The sequence below is a fragment of the Cyrtonyx montezumae genome, unplaced genomic scaffold (assembly GCF_038088225.1).
Source record: "Cyrtonyx montezumae isolate F1298 unplaced genomic scaffold, pur_monq_1.0 scaffold_30, whole genome shotgun sequence".
Lineage (NCBI taxonomy): Eukaryota > Metazoa > Chordata > Aves > Galliformes > Odontophoridae > Cyrtonyx > Cyrtonyx montezumae.
In genome coordinates, this window is record NW_027072035.1 from 1,158,253 (window position 1) to 1,179,700 (window position 21,448).

The 21,448-nt window shown below is 35.9% G+C and overlaps 1 protein-coding gene across 1 annotated transcript in view; it reads right to left on the minus strand.

Moving 5' to 3' along the window:
* The window catches only part of KDM4C (lysine demethylase 4C), a 263,542-nt gene that overhangs the window by 11,770 nt on the left and 230,324 nt on the right, over positions 1 to 21,448 (minus strand). The window contains exons 17-18 of the mRNA XM_065744185.1: positions 20,632 to 20,817; positions 13,349 to 13,519 (exon numbers count right to left, since the gene is read on the minus strand). Coding sequence (XP_065600257.1) covers positions 13,349 to 13,519; positions 20,632 to 20,817 — 357 coding nt within the window. The remainder of the gene's footprint in view (positions 1 to 13,348; positions 13,520 to 20,631; positions 20,818 to 21,448) is intronic.

Here is a 21,448-nt window from a genome sequence, read left to right on the forward strand (position 1 = left end):
AACACAACTACATTTAGTGAATACAAAGGAAACACAAAATTAAATCTCATGCTTCTTGAAGTCAACAAGGCTAAATTTCAGTGCTGCTGAGCAAGTAATTTTCTACAGGTGTGGCTCATATCTTCAGGCACTGACTGGCTTAAAGAAGCTGGAAAGTTAAATTGATAGTAGAAAGGATACTGCAGTCTTTCATGTAAAGATTGTAGTAGGAAATGATGAAATTATTCTGCGACTATAGATATCAGCCAAAGTTAATTTACTGAGTCTCTGGTCTGACAGAAAACTAGATAGAGAAAAAATCTTAGAAAGGAAAATAGAGCATAGCTGACATAGAATATATTAGTAGTTAATAGGGAAAAAAAAGTTTTGAGGTTTTTTTCCCCAGTGAGGAATGCAGCAGTTGAGTGAAAAAGACCTGAAAGACTGCAATGCATCATTCAATAACACTTTCAAAATCTTCCTTTTCTGATTAAAAATCTGATTTTTTTTTCAGGTTTAAAAACCTGAGAAGACATTCTCAAAAATATTTCTAATGTTCAGAATTGCTCCAGAATCTAGTGTCAAAAAAAGTTTTTCATAAGCTTGTACAACATTCTGCCTTTCAGCTGTCAGCTTAACGCACGACTGATCTTTCAGGAGCTTAACTGGAATGAAATCCTTCCAAACTTGATTTAGTCTTAGGTGAATGTGGCATGTGATTGGTAGGGAAGGGTCAATTAACTCTCTTCACTTAAAATACATGCCCAAAAAAGTAAACACTGCATTTCAAATCACAGCAATAACATTGATGATATTATCTCTAGAACTTATTTGAAAAAATGAAAAATGCTCATATGGTATTGGTTAGAGGAGGTATAAACCTAGCAGTAGTCTAATATTAAAAAATGTTGCTGTAAAACAATCATGTTCAAAATGACAAAATGACAATATCTGTTTATTCAAATCAAGGAACAACTTCATCAGATCACCTGGCTTTTGTTATTTATTTTGATTATGTGATCCTGCCCTGTATCCTCAAGAGAGGATACAGTGATGAAGGTCTCTGATTTCAACCCCCAAATGAAACATCCCATGCTCTATCAGTATGGCTTGTTTTAAGAACTGCATATTGTCTTCCACTCTGGAACTTCAATCAGGAGGAAGGAAATTAATTTCCATCTTGATCAGATCAGAACATTGTCTGAAAGAGACTACTAAACTCAGTTGTCACAGCTGTGCTCCTACAGTGAGCTTAGTAGGAGAATTAAATATTGCAATGTAAAATGTTTCCAATCAGTAAGTGACAACCTCTTTAACTGATTAATATTGCTGGAGATCAGGTTTCCCTGAACATAGCTGTAAAAAAATTAGTTATATATAACTAGAAAAATAAGATTTTTCATTGTCTACAAAAATAAGCCCAAAAATCTGTAAATATATTGAAGAGAGAAAATCTAGATATTTTATACAATATAAAATGGGAATATCTGTGAGTAGTTCACTCTGTAAGTTTACTTATATTCACCACCAATGTGTATGATATCTATCATCAGTTTATATATAATATTCAGCATCAACTGTTCTCAGCTTCACTGCTTCACAAAACCAAGCTTTACGTTTTTGAACTGGTATAACTTACTTAGTGTTTTTTATTAGATACGTCCTTTCACATACAGAATAGCCTCTTCCTGCTCTGAACCATTCATTCTTCTGCATCTTGTTAAAACATTTTAAAGGCTGCTATTCACATAACTGTCTTCTGTGCACTTCCTATTCGGGTATTTCTACAGAAATCTACACAATTTTGGAGCTTCAAACTCTAAAGAAGCATTAACCGTGACAGCTAACATAATCAGGTGGACACCTCTTTATTTCCTAACTGAGTCATTCCCATCACATGAATCTCAGCAACTCCAATTTTATTTTCCCCAACACAAATAGAATTGCTTATCTGTTTAACTGGGAGGCAAAGTACTAAAATCGGGTATTTTTCAAATCTCCGTGGTTATATAGTCACACTGTATTCTAAATAAAATATTTTTTCTTGTTCAAATTGTATTTTAATCACAACATTTTACTCAGTGTCACTTAGCAAAAATTTCTCCATCTTTTTGACATTTCTGTTCTTTATTTACTGATTGGCTTTGTTTTGGAAACGAAGCACAAAATGCCCCATTGTTTATTTAAATTGTAGTTATTACACATATCAGTGACGCTATAATTGAATTGAACAATGCAGGGCTAAAGTGAGTACATGTGGCTCTTGTAGAAGGTTTTGTGAGCTATCACATACTCACAATACTATGACTGCTCTGTGATTCTGTAATGCAGCAAAAGAATTAAATACATAAGTTGAAAAAAAAATTTTTATTACTGGTAAAGGAATGTTATGGAATTTTAAACAATATACACAGAATCTGGATAGCATTATTCTCCCCAGATGCTATCTGTTTGAAGACAGTTTAACTGTTACCTCAAAGCTTGACAATGCAAAATATTTGTACCAATTAGTTTAGATGAATATATTTTTCTACTTTGAAGTTACTCATTATTTCTATACCAGAAGACATCAAAACCCTCCAGGAATATATTTGCCAATCAGTCAACTACAGTCTAACACAGAGGCTGCATAAGTATCAATTTTGTTGTGCTGCTGCCTTCAGTATCAGAAGGCTCCTGAACCTCACTATGTTACTGTCATGCTACTTGTCAAGAAGGAATGGCCAAGGGCAGAGATAAGCATCAGCCTGGCTTGAGCATCTAGTGTGCCTGATGATATATACCCTTTATGTATTGTTCTATCCCTCATTCACAGGGGCTATGGTACAATATTCTAATCCTCCTCCAGGAAGACTGAAAGATAATCTAGCCCCGAGGTTTCAAAGATCAAAGAGAAACAGATACTGAAGAGATGAATTATAGCTAAATCAAATTCTCTAATTGCAATAAACCTGGCCTTCCTATCCTGCTTATCTCAATTTTATTTTACATACTAACGATTTGTGTCTGCAAATTTTATAAAACTTTAACACTGTTAAAATCAAATTGTAAAATAGAAACTGTCCATCTCTTATCACCTTCTTCATACTTAAATACACAAGAATATCTCAGACTTTAGTATCAACCTATCTGTATCAACTGTTCACATGGAGAAAGCCAAAATACTACCTTATTTCAGCTTTTACATTAAAAATTACCCAATTTCTGAAAAAATAATGTGGAATTTATCCATAGTCTACAGAACTTGATAACAAACACTTTTACTCTCTTATTCTGGAGGAACTAAAATTTATTTCATAGCAAAATGGGTGTTAATTGTAGAATTTTAGAAACTTCAATGGAAACTGTTACTTCTGACAACACAGACAAAGCATGCTCACTACACTTCATTTTCACTGGTAAGACTTCAGGAGGATTTCTCATTCTCGGAATCACAACATGACAGAAGCATGAACACAGCCTAACCATTGGGCTACTGGACAGAAATGCTGTTGCCACTGACTCTGGTTGAACTGCAGCAGAACAATCTAAATTCTCCCCTTTCAAATTATGAATTGAATTTAATTTACTAACCCCATTCATTGCTACTAGGATACCTGCCATGAGATACTGCTCTCTGCACTAGCATATGAAGACTGTTTGAACGGGAAAGAGTGCAGAGGAACTGAACATGTGGTGAATAAGCTGTCATTAAGAGTTAGCCCTTTCTGTACAAACCCTAGAGAGAAAAAGGCTTCCGTGGCAGAGCAGGAAAGGTGTCTTCCCTGTACCTGACGACAGAGATTAAATGTCCCCAAGGCCATTCTGCAGACGCACTTAATACAAGATGTCTCCTCTGCTTAACGTTATTTCAGCTAACATTAACTTTCAACTTTAGTGCTAGTGATTAAGCTCCCACAGTCATGCTTACCAGTAATTGTTTTATAAGGAGCATGACCAATCTGATTACAACTAGCACCTCTGATTTAGAAAAGCTTGTCATACAGACAAATAACAATCTGCAGCTGAAAACAGTGAATACATCTACCAACATTATTAAAGCAGAAGTGAAGACAAAAAACTGTAGAAACTCTCAAAAAACCAACTGCTGATGTCAAAAGACTGCCAAACTGTTTTTTCTTTGAGAAACTGATAGTATATAGTACTCATGCAAATTTTTAGCAACACAAAATTAGGTTTCATATGTTCCAAGACAATTTGAATGAAAGGGATAGCGGTAGCTAATTTACCACAGTCAGAATTTTATCTGAACAGGAACAGCAATTTAGACAGTGAATTAGCATTTGAAAGACCAGGCCTGATTCCCAGGAGTGCAGTTCTGGTTTTGAATTGGTATAAATTCAATGAAATCACCAGATCAACAGAATAGTTACTGTAATAAAACAAATTTAGCATTGGATCACAGATCGCATAGTATAAAAATACTTTGAACTCATGCATATTATGCTGTCCTTAAAATGTTGCTGATTCTTCTCCTACAAAGTGAATATATTTTTTCACTGAAGGGAAACCAGAAGTCAAATTGAATCATGCATTCCGTGATACACAATTTTTTTATTTTTATTTTACTTTATATACAGCTTAGAAATTTACTATTTCAGCCATTACATAGTCCCTCAGCAATAACACGATTTCATGAATAATACTAACTGATTGATGCAAAATTGCCCACCCACAAGACTGTAATTCCAGCCCCTGGTTTAGAACACAGCTTAGGATGCCTATGGTGGTTCTGGACATCACAATTAAGTGCTAAACAAATGATAGTAAGTTTTGCTTTGGGGTACAAAATGTTATGCGGAACAAAACTCACTGCTCTGTAAAAGCAGTGGGGAGGTGAAAGTGGCAAGCACATTAGAGTGTTTGACTCCCTGTACTTGACCGAAGCACGTGTACTCCTTTGTGCACTGCAGCAATCTTGCAACAGTCATATGAATCCTACCATATCCATCTACTTATCTAGCCACACATATTAAATATATCACAGGATCACAAAATGGTCCAACCCCTCCTCTCAAGCAGGGAAACCCAGAGACAGGTAACCAGGACCACATCCAGGCAATTTTGAAGATCTCCAAGGAAGGAGACTGCATAACCTCTCTGGACAGCCTGCGCCATTGCTCAGTCAACATCAAATCAAAAAAGAAAAATAAAATTGCAGTGTTTCTTGATGTTCAGGAGAGGCCTTTTGCACAACGGTCTGAGCCCACTGCCTCTTATCTGGTCACTAGGCACAACTGCAAAGTGCCCTGGTCCCCTCTGCACCCTTCAGTTACTTATATACATCACCAAAATTGTCTTTGGCCTTCTGTTCTCTAGGCTGAACAGTGCCAGCTCTCCCAGTCTTGCATCATAGGAAAGATGCTCATCATCTTGGAGACCTTTTGTTATACTGTCTCCATTATATTCATGTCTCTCTCTTCCTGGGTAGCACACAACTGGAGACAGTAAGGATCTAATAGCTTAAACTTTCTAGTAAATGTACTGCACTCAGAGGACTATGAGGATTTTATATTCTGTTCCAGCCATTATTTTCTCCCTCTAGTATAACCCACATGGCAATGCATGTTATCCACAGTCAGAAATAATTTATTTCTGAAATATACAATAAATAGTGTAAGCTGCAAGATAAGAAAATCCTACAATTATTGATTACCTCAGAAAAAAGTTTGAAAGGCAAATAATGCTGCTCCCTCATCCTAAATTCCCACTTGATCTGTGATCCCTATCACATTCCAAATATTTCATTACGTCCTACACGCTCACCATGGTGATGTTTATCATGGTGCTGGATATGGTCAGACACTTACTTTTGTAAATACAATAAACATTTCAATACACTTCCATTTCTCAGCTGCTTTACTGCAAAGTCAGCTATTTAATCGCAAACAAAAAAAAAAAGATAGATTATCTTCCATTTTGTTTCTTCTGCTCAGCTGAGACATTACCATCAATTCATCTAAGTTCTGTATTGATAAAGTTCTGTAAAGCATTCTGTTAGAAAGTGGAATAGACATTACACATAGGAAATTGTATGAAGATAATACTTCCATTTTCAGGTTTAATTTGCTCTTAATCTATTCTATATCCAATTACTATGTTTCTCTGTTATCTTTCTACTACAGCAGGAAACTAAGAAAAAGCAAAAACCACTTGTTTTCCGTTGCAACGCAAAGTGAAAATATCTCAGTTAAACCAATGCAGTTACAGTACTACACAATAAATTTCACATTAGAAATAAACTATTGTATATTTTAAGGCTCTGAAAGCTTCAGGTGTTACAAGACAGAATGAAAGCCTCCACTTGGAAGATACCTCTCTTACACTTTTCAAAGACTTTTGATTTCAACTTACTGAGACCACAGCGTTAAAACAGAAAATAATTACTGTTAGTATTCAGAAGATACAAAAAATGACTTGTATATGGACAGCACAACGTAATTTGTTCACAATTAAAAAAAAGTTAAACTGAGTTTCTCAGATAAAAGTGAAATCAGTTTTCTAGAGCACGTATACATATATTTACATGTAAATTTTTTATATTTTAAAATTTTTAATATTTTAAACAAACTTAAAATAAAACAGAATTCAAAATTCTGCATATGTTTTACAGATTTATTTAACCAGGCAAAGAAACACAAATTTCCTTCACAGAGATGGTTCACATGGCTTTTGAACTTACTTTCTAGAATTTTTCAGATGTGTCTGACAAAGTTCACATCATAAAAACTGCTGAGTAGTAAGCTCACCTATACAGCAGGTATTTTTATAATGTTGAAAAAAAAATAATAGAACAAGCTGAACATGAGTAGTGTAGCATTTATTCCACACTCACTGTCAGCTCAGGAAATGTTTTAAAAGTTGCTAAACCTGTTGTATTTAATTGTATATCCTTTCCTACATCATGCACCTAGTTCTGAGAAATTTTTGACTACATTTATACCAAATATGATATATCCTCATGTTCTCTATCCTTTACATGCTTAGAAATTGCTGGTGACACTGGAGCACATCCAAAGTATCTGGAGATTGCACAGAATAAGTATCAATTCAAATGTTTTAATTTCCTTAGCCATTCTGTACAGTTTAAATCTCAGTTTAATAAAAGTGAACAATATTCTATTATTCTCTATCAGAAATCTAACAAATCTTTCACAGATAAAAAGAAGAAACTATGCACTACTATTTAAGGCTTTTATTTTAACAGTTAGGCAAGAGAGATAAAAAGAGAAAGGACATCCAGAAAAAAAGCTACTTCAAACCAGTCAGGAATTATGTCATTTATAATGCCAGACAAGGTTTACAGGGAAAAAAGTTAAATAAGTTTGATCTGCAGGACACAGCATCCATATTAGAGTACCAGGGCCAGAAACAAGCCCTCTGTTTTTCTACCTACAACTGTCACCTTCAACACACTGTCAACACACTATTTTCAAATATCAACTGACCAAGCAGTACACTGTTTCAAAATCAGTACTCATGCATGTACTAACATACAGAAATTGAAAAGCTCATTAAGTGTCCACATTTAATCAGTCCACACTCCTGTAGACATAATCTTGAGCTCTGAATCTCTACGTCTGATCTTCATAAGTTTTCAATGGTTCTTTCCTTCCACGGGCCTCATTTTTCAACAAATTCAGAAACAAAGGAAAAATAACCTTTTTTTTCTGAACTATGCCAGCATTTATTGCACCACTGAAAGCCACTTGTCACAGACAGATAATGTCGGTAGTAAAGAAATAAGACTTTTTTCTTGAAGCCACATGCCAAGTACTGACATTCAAAGGCCCCAAAGCACTACCTTTTATTCCCTACACATGCAAAAAATGTCACCAACATAACTGCACATTGCAGTTTTAAATTGATGTTCCCTTCAGCATGCCTGTAGAGGAAATAATTTCACAAGAAATGCCCACCTAAATCCCATTGGTTCTGTATCTCAAAGGAGGATGAAGCAAATTTGTTCTGTCTCTCAACAGTCTTGCAGTAATATCCTCAGGACAATCTGTATTCAGCCTTACCCCCTACACCTACACTACACTGCAATCAGTTCCGCTCATCTTGGGGTACTTCCAAGACAATAGATACCTATGCAGCTTCAGACCCCTAGAAGACATGTAAGCTAGAAAGCATCACTCAGAATATCAGTAAGCCCCTATTCAGCAAGAAAGAAAAGATAATTGGCAAGCCTATGCACACAGTATATGTATACACTGGAGTGTGGGTCATGAGTTACTGAAGCTTTCATTTCATAATTTTGTAGAGGTGTCAAGTGAGCATTTGTCAGCAGGGACTGAGGTAGACAACTGGAAAGAAAGTCTCTGGCTGAGAAAAGTGTTTTTTAAATAGCTTCTCAAATTACATTGCTATTATACTGGCAGGTCTTCTTTCAAATACTAGTAACTAAAATGACTTTGAATGTATTACAAAGAAAGGAGAAGATAATAATTTTGGGCTCTGTGAAGTTTAGGTGCACACTGTGAAAAGTTGTAGCATTCTTGACAATTCCAGTGATGCACTTCAGCTGTCAGAGTTCTAAATAGTCCTATTCCTCCCTTTTCTGATAATGGCGATTTTGAAGTATTGACAGACACAGATAGAGTTTAATCTACACTGTCCTCTTGATGGCCAAGGTTCTCTTCGGTGCACTACTGAAAGAAGATGCTTAAACTAGTACCAGCACAATTCTGATGATTAATGTTAAGGTTTCCAGGTATCACTGTGGGTGTGTAAGAAAACAGTGTCAGACCAAAAAAAACCCACCACAAATCAAGCTATGCAATGGACAAACCAGCTGAATATACAAAACTTCCTTGTCCCTGCTTTTGAGAGGCACAGTACATATGCTGTCTTAAACTACATTTAACAATTACTTAGTAGTAAAATTATCATGTTTTATCACAACCCAGGAAAATTATCATAATATGGTCTGAAAAACAAACTCATGAACATGAATATAAACGTATCCAAACAATGATCATACACACCTCGCTTCCTCATCCCTCAAGATGCTGTTACTTGTAAAGAAAGTTTACAGAAACATTCCATCAGCTGAAAGACCATTTACGATGTGTCAGGGTTTTAGCTGGCAGAGATCAGTTTTGTCAGAGAAGCTCATGTGATGTACTCCTTTGTTTTCTTTATGAAAACAGTGCTGATAACACAGTCACGTATTAGCTGTTGCAGATCACTGCTTCCACAGAGCCAAGGATTTTTCTGCTTCTTATACTCTTTCATGCCAGGATGCTGGAAGTACACAAGAAGCTGGGAGGAGACACAGCTGGGACAGCTGGCCCAAACTGACCAAGGGGATACTTCATACCACATAATGTCATACTCTGGGACTGGGGTGTACTGGTGGTTAATAGGCTGGCCATGAGCCAGCAGCGTGCCCTGGTGGCCAAGAAGGCCAATGGTATCCTGGGGTGCATTAAAAAGAGCGTGGACAGCAGGTCAGGGGAGGTGATCCTCCCCCTCTATTCTGCCCTGTTGAGGCCTCACCTGGATTACTGTGTCAGTGCTGGGCTCCCCAGTACAAAAAAGACAGGGATCTCATTGAAAGAGTCAAGCAGAGGGCTACGAAGATGATAAAGGGCATGGAACACCTTCCTTATGAGGAAAGGCTGAGAGACCTGGGTCTGTTCAGCCTTGAAAAAAGAAGACTCAGAGGGGATCTGATCCGTATCTGTAAATATCTAAGGAGCGGGAGGCAAAGGGATGAGGCTGGACTTTTCTCTGCAGTGTGTGGCAATAAGATGAGGGGAAATGGCTACAAACTGAAGCAGAGGAAGTTCCACAGAAATGTGTGTGGGAACTTCTTCACAGCGCAGTGACGGAGCACTGGCACAGCTGCACAGAGAGGTGGTGGAGTCTCCTTCTCTGGAGACGTTCCAGACCCACCTGGACGCCTACCTGTGCAACCTGGGCTAGGGAGCTGCTTTAGTAGGGGTGTTGGACTCAATGATCTCTAGAGGTCCATTCCATCCCTACAATTCTGTGATTCTGTGATGTGATGAGCCCTAGAAATGCCTGAGAATCTATCTGCCTGCCTGTGGAAAGAACTTAATTCATTTCTTGGCTTGTTTTGCTTGCACGCACAGCTTTTGCTTTACTTCAAAAACTCTCTTTATCTCATCCTATGACTTTTCACACTTCTGCCCTTCCAATTCTCTTCCCAGTCCCCTGTGGGGACAGTGAGTGAGTGGCTGTTTGGTGTTTAGCTGCCTCCCAGGATTAAACCACAACAGGATGGTATTCAATTTATTGCTTTTAATCAGTAAAGCCCATTTTGGGTTGTAGGCATGACAACCACAGATTAGCTTACAATCTGTGTGAAGAACCCCTAGATTTATAAACTTGACAGTAAACTAAAACACAATGTGGACTAAATATTCTGTCATGGACAGAATGAGTAAGTACTCTTATTTTTATTCACCTGGTTTGCTTGACAGCCACAAGGTGAAACCATGACAGCGAACAATTCTGTGTAAAATGGCAACTGGAGAACCACAGTACTTAGCGGGGCAAGTAGCCTCAAGCAATGTCTGTCATTTCAGGAGAGATGTGCTCACCTCTCCTGTAATGAGAAGTACCCACAGACTCACCTTTAACAAAGCATGTTTATCTGTAACCTCTTTTCCTTATTCTCCTGCTTGGAATAAATACAGTTTGGTAAGATCTTTCTTTTTCCACTCAGGTATATTGCAAGTCCTCCTTGTTTAGCTGAGATTTCAATAACATAAAACACATAGGAATAACTGCATCCTTTGCTCTAATTTCAAGTTACACAAATGCATATAGATATATATATATACACATACATACTTGCTGGTAAGCATTAGTAACAGCTACAATATATAGAAAAACAAACAAATAAGCAGTTAAATAAATCTGACTGAAAATACAAACTTACAGGAAAATGCCGAGTTGTACCACTGAAGATCTGACCATCAGGCATGAAACAAAAATTGAACAGGCCAAGGACCTGAGACATTTCCTGATGCGGAATTGCTATGCTGACATTTGTCTTGTTGAGCGGAACAGGATTTTTGGTGCTGAAATAGTGTCTGTGTGACAAGCTAGAGTACATCAGTCCTTCAAGAAGTAGCAAGTGGCATACTTATTGTTTCTTGGAAGCAGTTACTGAGGACTACAACATATGCACTCCACCCTTGTGCGTTTGCATGGTTAAAGTAACTGCTGATGCTGCCACCTCTCCTCATACTTTAAGGTATCAGATACTATCCTCTTCACTGCATTCTTTCTGTCATTTAAAGAGGAAGTTGTCCCACTGTTTCTGCCAGAGAATGTGTATGCAGAGACACTTCACTGCACCCTGTACCACCTACCAAACAGAGGGAAAGCTGGCTGCTTAGTACACCAAAATGCTGTCTAAGATTTCAACACTGTAATTGAGGAGTGACTATTCAAAGAAATTCTGACAAGGTAGAAATCAAACATAGTAGAAGCAATAACCTGAAATAAAAGGGATCTATATAGCTACACCTATATATCTATACACCTACAACTAATAAATTCTGAACTATGTAATAAACGTGAATGCAAACCATAAAAAATACATAGGAGAAGAGAACAATGTACATCCTGCTTTGGTAGTCATTGAATGCTGACATGTAAACAATTTCAAGAAGTTTTCAGGCTGAAATTTCCCTGCTCCCTGTTTTCCTTCTTAAAAATAAGTCACTGTGCATGAACACTGGAATTGTGGTCTATTGTGAGCTGAGCTGAAATTATGTAGAGGATTCAGCATATACTGGAAAAGCAAAAAGCTGCTGCTATCTTTGTGAGCAAGCTGAAAAGTGAAAACAGATTAGAAAAATAAGTTCTTCAATAGGCAGCAACACTGCTTTCACACCAGATTTGATGAATAAGTCCTCCCGGCGGCAGTAACACCTGATACGCACATTGCATGGATTAGCAAGTTTTAGTCCAGGCAGAAGAAAAAACATTTTTTTTCCCTTCCAGTAACGGCTGCAGGTATATTATCTAATGAAAACACAACAAGATTTCTCTAAGGAATGTGAAATTCGTTTGGTGTTTCCATCAGACAATTATATGTTGTTCATCCACTATCTGGGAAGCACTGAGGCATATCCAGACCTGATTACATTTATTCTTAGCTCAAGATCAGAATATCCCACTAGGGTGGCAAGCAGTTTATCATCTCTGCCGTACCATGATGCAGGCATACAAGAATAGGGGTTTCTAATAATAATACAGCAACATTTGCTTAATATCTTGATCATCCTAAATCAAAGTTTGATCATTAATGGAGCCTTTCAGAGTGTTTCAAATTAAAGGATAAATTTTCAAAGACATGTAGCAGGGAATTGCTAACTGTTTTCTATTAACAGCAGTGGGAGGTAAACAGCTCAATCCCCATATACTGCTCTGAAATGTACCCTTTCAAAATGCCACATACTAATAAAGTATATATTCTTATGCACTGGTGTGTATGCCAGACTCTTCACCTCTGCACAGGGTAAAGTAAAACCAGTCTGGCAACAGAAAGTACTTCTGCAAGCCAGTGTACCCTGGAGGCTCTAACTTTTAGAGATTTAGCTGGAGGTACACCAGATAGTAAGCTCAGCATAAAGGAGCTTCAGATGTGCATGAAGGTCATACTGCAACACAGTCGTCATGAAGCACCTGATGAACAGAATAAATGTTATCTTCCAATCTTCTCATTGCAGATGAGCAAGGAAAAGGAATATTTTCACAATTGTTTGCCAATTCTGTTCAGATCTGCTAAGTTCACAATGTGGTCCTTAACAGTTCTGAAAAACATGGCAGTTTATATATGTGCATTAGGGAAATAAAAATCTCAACTGCTTTTTGGAAATGCAGTAAACTACACATTCTCCTCCCTGATGATTTTTATCATTAATAATGTAATCTCACAAGCTAAACATCAGAAGGTGTAAACAAGTTGTTAGAACAGATTCATGAGAGCTATTCTTCCCATTACAGAAGGATTTTTCTATTCAGCAAGGAATTTTTACAAGTTATCTCTGAGAGACAGATAAGGATACACGGAACTCCCTCTCTCATCTCCTGTATTAAATACATATTTCTTATTTAATTAAAAGGCTTTGTAAGATTACTTCTGATACATTTGGTCAAATGGCAAAGACTATTAGAACAACCACTATTTGGAAGCCCATTAGAAAAGAATCAAACTCAGCAGCAAAAGTAAGAAACACAAACCAAATATTACAACATTATCCCCTCAAGGTCAAAAAAAGTAGTAGGAGAGGTTTCAACTCTAGTAATCTTCAGAAACAAAAGCTGAGTAGCAAAACAAACCAATCCCTCATAAAGAACAGTTATATAAGAAAGTATTTACCACAATGTCCTCAGGAAAAGTATCCTGACTAAACGAGCCATCATCGAACAGGACTTCATAGAAAAACTGTGATGTCACTCCTATGACTCTGCAACTGTAGTATCTTGTATTCCTGTGTTTTGCAATGACAGTCTGTCCCACTGTAATGGTCTTCTCACATGATTTAGTTCTCTTTAAAAAAAAACAAAAAAGGCATTTTAAAATACCAACTTACTCATCAGAACTGCATCAATGTTAAAACTGCATTGAAGACAACATTCATGAAAAAAAAAATTTCAAATGCAAAATTCTTCCTTACCATTGTGGTCATACAAGTTTAAAAAAGTTTTTCAATTTGTGAGAAAAACAACAGCAGCTCAAAAATAACAAATTACACTCACAAATATTTTTGCAGTTTATACCTTCTCAACGTTCTGGAGAAGAGCAAGAATACTTAACAGAATTTGTAAATTTTATCTGAAGTTCTTGAAGAGATAACATGGCAAAGTTAGACTGTGGTCTTCCTTTATTTTAGAAGGTGTTTTTTTATGTCTTGTATTGTGACATGATTTTTCATAATTAACAATTTGTTATTTTCTGAATGGGATAAAAAATTTAATCTTCAGCTCATGTCAATGCTGTCTACAGAATTCTATCTGAGGAACTTCTTAACTAATATTGTGCAGAACATTTGCTTAAATACTTCAGACAACACTGATAACTCTTCACTTACTCATTTAGTATATCAGTACCAATCATTTTCTCTCATTTTTCACTGTGCATTCCATAGAGCTAGTTACATCAATCAGAACTGTGGTAGGGTTGATAAATTACGTAAAAATTCTACATCAGTAACTGTTTTTAATGGTTTTTATAATGAAAAGAAGAATAGAACCTTGTAAGTCAGCAAATGCTCAGAAGCTCACATGATGCTGACAGTTGTTAAGCATCAACTTCCAATACCCAGGAACTTTCAACTTTTCAACAAAAGAAATATTCTTCACCAGGAAAAAATATGCAGGTTGCCTCTCATATATTTCCATGGAAAATATAACAAAGACCACAATAATGTTTGATACAGCTTCTCATTCTAGTCAAACACAGAAAGACCTTCTTCCCTGCAATTCTGATTGTCTATTCATTACCTCATAAAGTTTCATAACTTTAAACAAGACAAACTAATTATGACTTCAGCTATATATGTCCAGATGAACTTTTCTTACTACAATAGCATACAGAAGGCATGAGTTATTTTTATTAGAAGTGTTTACATAAGCAGCTATCTTACAATGTATGCTACAGTAACTACTGAATTACCTAAAACTGCTTTTCAAGACTTTGGAGGCAATAGATTCCCCCATCTATACAGAAATCTAAAAGTGTTTCTGGAGATCTGCAAAAATGCTCTTTTTAACACTAATATCAAAGGGAGAACAAAACAATTCTCACCAATTCTTTCTGTTAGACTCCAAACATTAACAGTAGCGTCAACGCATTTGGGAAAAAAAAGTAATTGACATCTTCCACTTCTGTGGATACTGTAGTCACCATCATACCTCTTTCTTGCATCAGTTTCTGAAATTTAAAAATTTTAAACTTCTCTACTCCTACAAACCAAACCAAAGTACACTGTGACATTTCTGAAGACAGTGCACTAAATCCTTGTGCGTCTGAACTCTGCCTGACATAAGCATTTGGAGGATTTAGCTGAGCTCACCTCTGAGAGGAAAATCCAATAAAGTTTCTAAGGTTTCCTTCGAAATAGTGTTTTGATCATATATACAAAGTATTTAACAATCTACCTGGATTTTCCATTTTAAATTGCTACTGAAGTAGTTAACTGTTACTTGAAAAGCAGAAGGAAGAAACCATTTACTGCTGTTGCGAAAGGATTGCTAACATGTCTGTTAGTGCTTCTTATCCAACCTTGAAACATAATTAAACATAAATGCTGATTTACCAAACAATTCTTGACTTCATTCTATTCAGTTACTTGAAAAAAGTCAGAATCATAGTGGAGAGTATTAATTCAATCACTCATATGAAATGACAGAAAGTAGAAGTTTAAGATAACACTACAAATGTCCAAGGAAAATATCTCTAATGTAAGGTTAAAATGTAATAAAATTTGAAAATTGAACTCTTCTGAGAAGATAGATTGGAAAATACAGTATGTCAAAAGACAATACAGGCTTATATATGATAAAAATTTTCAGACAAGAAACGCCACAGCTCATTAGAAGAAATAAGAAAAAGAAATGCTTCCTAGCTCAAGGAGATTATTTTTTGGTCTGTTATCTTGCTAGAATTCTTGATTTATTTTCCTGAAAAGATATTGACAAGCACACTCCAACAATGTATTGCATATCCCAGAAAAATTTCCTGTCAGAAATCCCTAAGAATTTATTGCTGTTAAGAATGTCATTTTTGATCAGAAAAGACAGTTGTTATGTAAGATTCTATCAGATTAAAGAACAGCTGCAGTAGTTACCAGATTATTGATAAAGCTGTGGTCTAAAAACCATGATTTTAACAGTACCAAAGCCAAGGATGAACTAAGATAGCAGCAGATATACAGAAAACAATGAGATGCAAAGGAAAAAAAAGCTAACCTCTCCAGTGTGTAAGCCTTGAAACAGTAAGATGGAAAATGACATTCCCCAGCATTTTCTGTATGTCAGGACTCAAAAACCTTGTTAAATAAAATACATTAACAATTTGTATATAAAATATGAACAGCTAGCTACCCTGAAATAGTTATCTAATGGATACCTAAATATCTAGAAACCACCTCTGACTACAGTTTGTAGTGCAGTTTGTAGTGGAAGATCCTCAGAATTCTTATTTAAATGTAATAAAGATTTCTTTGATAAGGAAACATGAACATGAGAAACACAGCTCTCCTATCATCATTTTCTGCTCATTCGTCAGAACTGCAATTTGGGCACGGAAATGATGCATGACATTTCAAAAAATATGCCAGTTCATGATTTTTGACTCATCTGTCCTTTCTATGGCATGACTTGCCTCCAGAAAATGTTGAGGCTGGCAAGTGTTTAGCAGACAGTGGCAAACAGTGACCACTGTATTCTTGTGCGTTCAACAGAAAAAGGACCTAGAGCTTTTCCCCTTACAGTATCCTTTCATTCACTGTATGCTATAATAGCAAGTGATAATTTAAAGCATGTAATTGAGGTTTTCTAGATACCTCTCCTGATTGTACTTGCAAAACAAAATATCACAGAAGGGTATATTTGCTTCCAGTTGACTTTCTCTGACCTTCAGTGCTGTTTTTACTAGTCTTACATGAATTATTTGGTGTTATCTTCCCTTAGTATTGTCATATGCAATGTCCTTTCCTCATTTTCTTGTGTATAACAGAGGTTTAATCAAAATAAGTCCATAATGAGCTCCTATTCTAAACCGTACTTCCAAGCATCCTGGCAATCTGATGACATTAAGATGTGAAGGATACTTTTCATGCCCAGAATTAAACATGGTCAAAGAGGAAAATGCAAGAAACATGACCTACTGTAGGTAGGCAGCAAATAAAAGAGCTTTATTTGCATACTGGCACTCCAATTTACAAGAACAAATTAATATAGAGCGCAACAGGAATAACTGAAACTGTTCTGCATAAAACAGCTTTTCTGCTAGCAAAACTTTCAAACATTTCTAAAGCTGTACCGTCTACAAATATAAGATATATACTTAGTTTTGAGTCTGTAGATATCTAAATAATATATTTTTGAAACATCATCTCAACATTAAAAAAATCGCATTCTTAATGTGTGCGTATTTACTTCATTTGATTCCAATACATGGATGCAAGAGTAAGGCTATTCCTTTTGATTGTCTTTATGATGATTTTTTACGGGAAGACTTGCAAGTATTTTCCATGGCTGACATTCAAACAGCAGTCTACAAAAAAATACTGTAGATAGGTCAAAATAAAAAAAGTGAAATAGAGTTATGAATATAATTTCAACACAGTTTGTATGAGATTGCAGCAATGAATTATCTGGACAAAAATTTTACCTCGTCATTGCAGTAAGTGCTTACTTGAATTGAAATATACATTAATATCAGTAATAACACATTTTTATCTTACATAGTAAGTTTGTGAGTTTCCTGTTGAGCAACTTCCATGATTTACATTACAATACTGCCATAGATATATGCCACAGTTTTTCCTACTCTTCTTGCTAGCTGAGTTTTGTTTGTTCTTTTTTAAACTTGAAGGAAGTTGCAATGAAAGATATTCCCAGAGGATTCAGGCACCAGACCTAGAGGTTTTGTTAGTGAAACATCAGACAACTGTAATTTTGTTTCCTTGAAATGGGGAAGAATAACATCCTTTAATTATATGGAGTGCTTAGAACTACTAAATACCAGGAGAGGTTTGTCCTTGCTGACAAGAAGACGTATTTGATTCCTGCAAAAATTTGTGGAGTGAATCTGCATGTCCCCCTTTCCATTTGCAAGCAAGGAAATTAAAAAAAATGGACATGAAAAAGCTCATTAGAATAAAGATGCACAGTTGTACCTAATAGCAAAGAGCAATATAATTTCTGCATGAAAGACTAGCTAATAGCTAAGAAAGGCCTAACAAGAAAAATAAAGATTAAAAAATGCAAAACCTTAAAGGCATGATTAGGTTATTCAGAAGATAGAATTTAAAATCAAACATAAATAAAACCTTGACACCTATGCCACAATCTGTTGGCCTTACAATGGATTCCAATTCAGCTTACAAAATTTTAGTACTGGGGGTTGCAGGGGTGAGCTCTGTGAGAAAAGCCCAGTACCTCCCTCATGGTAGATCAGAGTTGCTGCCTTTGGGAAGCCCATGAGGACAGACTGGTGCAGGAAGGACAGCATCCTGTGAGAAGGACCTCATGTGGAGCAGCAGCAGACAGTGACCATGGAGAAACAGCAGAGGCTGACCACAGCCTCCATTCCTCATTTCCCCACACTGCTTGGGAGGAAAAGGAAGAAGAGTGTGGATGGAGGGAAAGTGTTTTTAGTTTGCTTTTAGTTCTCACTGCTTCACTGTCAGTAATTGACAGTAACTTAAATTAATCTTACCCAAGCTAAGTCTGTTTTGCCTGTGTCAGTAATTGGTGAGCAATCTCCCTGCCCTTATCTCAACCCGTGAGCTGTTTCATCCTATTTTCTCTCCTTGTCCTGTTGTGTAGTGAGAGCAGTGTGGTGGGCAACAGGCAGCCAGCCAAGCTCAACCCAGCATACTCAGTGCCAGTTTAAGAATACCACAATCTTTCTCTTCAGCAAATCTGATGTTGATTTTAGACAAGTGAAATAAAATAAGGTAATGCAGATTTCTTTTATTCAAAAAGGTGAGTTGTTTCATTCCAATCAACTTTGAATATTATTAAAAAAAAATTCTTAAAAAACAGCTACGCAGGCTTGTTTCTCCACGTTTTTTTCCTTTTGACACTACCAAACACAGGTCATGAAAATAACGAAAATAAAGGAAGAATCTAACCCTACTCATTCTCACTTTACTACCATTGTTCTGAATAAGACAAGTATGTGCTTAATTTCTAAGCGTTCCAAAAAAATAGCTTTTTTAATTTTTTTTCCTCTTCTAGGGAAAGTGTGTACTAAAAGTCAAATGACAGTGCTGAAGCTTGCAATAATTTATATTAGATAGAAAGTATAAATTCTATACATTTTCATTAATATTTTGTAGGCATTTTTATTAACAACTATCATGGATACAGAGTACCAGAAAAAAAAATCTGCTTTGAATAGTTTTACCATTTGTTCTAGCACTACACACAGAAGAATAATCTGTAACTTAAGCACACTTGCAATTTAGTATCATAAAAAAGAAAAGCTGAAGAAAATAACATTTTTGGGGAGAGTAAGAGGTTTCCAAATAGGCAGATACAGTAGAGGAAGTTTGAAAAACTAAGGGGCTAGAGAAGTGCTAGCCACAACACACATATGAAGTGGATACAAAAGAAAGCATACTGCAGAAAAACTTACTTGATCTGGGAATGAATTCCCAGCTACTGATGAATATCTCACTACCTGCGGTACTGGTCGTATGTCTCAAAACAAATACAATAAAACATTTAGGAAGAACAGCTGTATTTACACTGGCCATGCTTTGGCCCAGTAATTTTCAACTTGAAAGTCACACATTCTAAACAAGCCAAGTACAAGTACTAAGTTACTTGTACATACAGAGGCTGCTGTTTGCTTGTGTTTTAAACCAAATGTATTTTCATAAAAATGAATGAAGACATAACAACCATACAAAGTGTACTGGTTTTATATGTTTATACTTATTTTTGGAAACCAAAATCCTTACAACAGATAACATTTCTGGGTAAATTTTAAACAGGGACAGACAATTCATTTGCCTTTTTCTCAACTATCAGTAGACTGAAACTCAGGACTAGCTGATGACTCTAGTTGTGAAGCACTGTATTATACTTAACAGGAGATCTTACTCTTCAGTACTTTTGTTGTTAAGATCAATGATTCACTGATAGTCTCTTGAAAGAAAGATATACATTATATACACATTGTCTGGGTTTACATTTCAATTTTAGTGTATAAAGAAAATATATATTCAAATGAAGAGTTTGAAACCTGAGAATTTTCAATTTGACCAATGTATCAACTTATTTTTTTAATGAAAATACATCAAGTTATTCTAGTTTGCTGGGAAAGAGAACATACTTTTAAAAGAACAAGATAGATGGTGAAATTTCTCTTAACTGAAATGGTATCATTAGGATAAAAGATATTAAACCTACAAGATGGTAATAACTAATTCTTCTTGTGTCTCATCTAAAATTAGAAGTTCCCCCTAACATGGACTAGAAATAAAAAGATACAGAAATAATATGCATTTTCATGACATACCACTGTTGCTTTTCCAGATGACATAATGACTATTACTGGATAGTTGTATGGTGTTATTTGGCCACGGTACAAAGAACTTACATATATACCACATCCTTTATCACTCATTATCTAAGTATTTGAAAGATACTGCGATCTGGGTATTTTTAATACATTCCAAGAGAATTCAGATACTAGTGCTGCTGTCAAAACAAGATATTCAACAATGATTCTAATGCAAAAACGTTGTTAGTATATCAAGTATTACTTCTACGATGAGAAAAAACCTTCAAGAGGTAATTCTTTGTTATGCATGGAAGTATGTTAGATGGAGCCATTATACATTACGTTGATCCCCTCTTTCATTTTCTCTACTTTAATTCTGCAATTCTGATTTTTAACGTATCATTAAACAAATTCCTTACCACATTTTGGTTGATCTTGTGCCTGAAACAAGTGATGTAGACAACATACGGCCAGTCATCAGGCTCCATCAGCACTCCTGCAGCATGGGCACAGGTCACATGGAAGGAGGCTGGACAGCGTCCATATGAACACTGAATGCAGGCACCAGAGATCTTCTTAATTCTCTGTCTGCAGAAAATACATTTCTGTAAAGCAAAATAAAAAAAGAGTATTTACCATACTACTACAATTCCACCAGTGTCTGCAAGTATCTCTAGGACTGAAAAATTACTTATGCTTCACTGCTTACATTTTATACCCCATTATGTGCATAGCAGAAGAGTACACTTTTATGAGCTGCAAGGTAACTTTGTAATATGATAATCAATATATAGTGGGTTTTTTTGTTACTTTTTATGTAAACACAATCTGTTTTGATTCTACAGTAGGAAAACTGATAAATAGACAGCTATATAGAAGATAAATTTCAAATTCCACACACTGCTGTGAAATTAACCTACACCTCTTACTGTAAGTAAACTGGAAAACCTATATATAATTCTGCACAAAGTAAGATTCAAAAATAAAGAGAATATTCCCACAGAAGTACAGGACTAGACAGGACTTCCAGATACCATATAACTTAGCTTCCTACTTTGAACCTGGAATAAGAATATGTATTGTTAGACTTTGGAAGACTGCTAATCCAACATACAAATGCAACAGTTTCTACCATACCCTCAGATAATGTGTTACAGTTAGAAATGTTTTATTTATCTCATGCCTTCACATATTCCATAGCTGAAGGCTGTTCCCATGTCCCTTTTCATTTTTTAC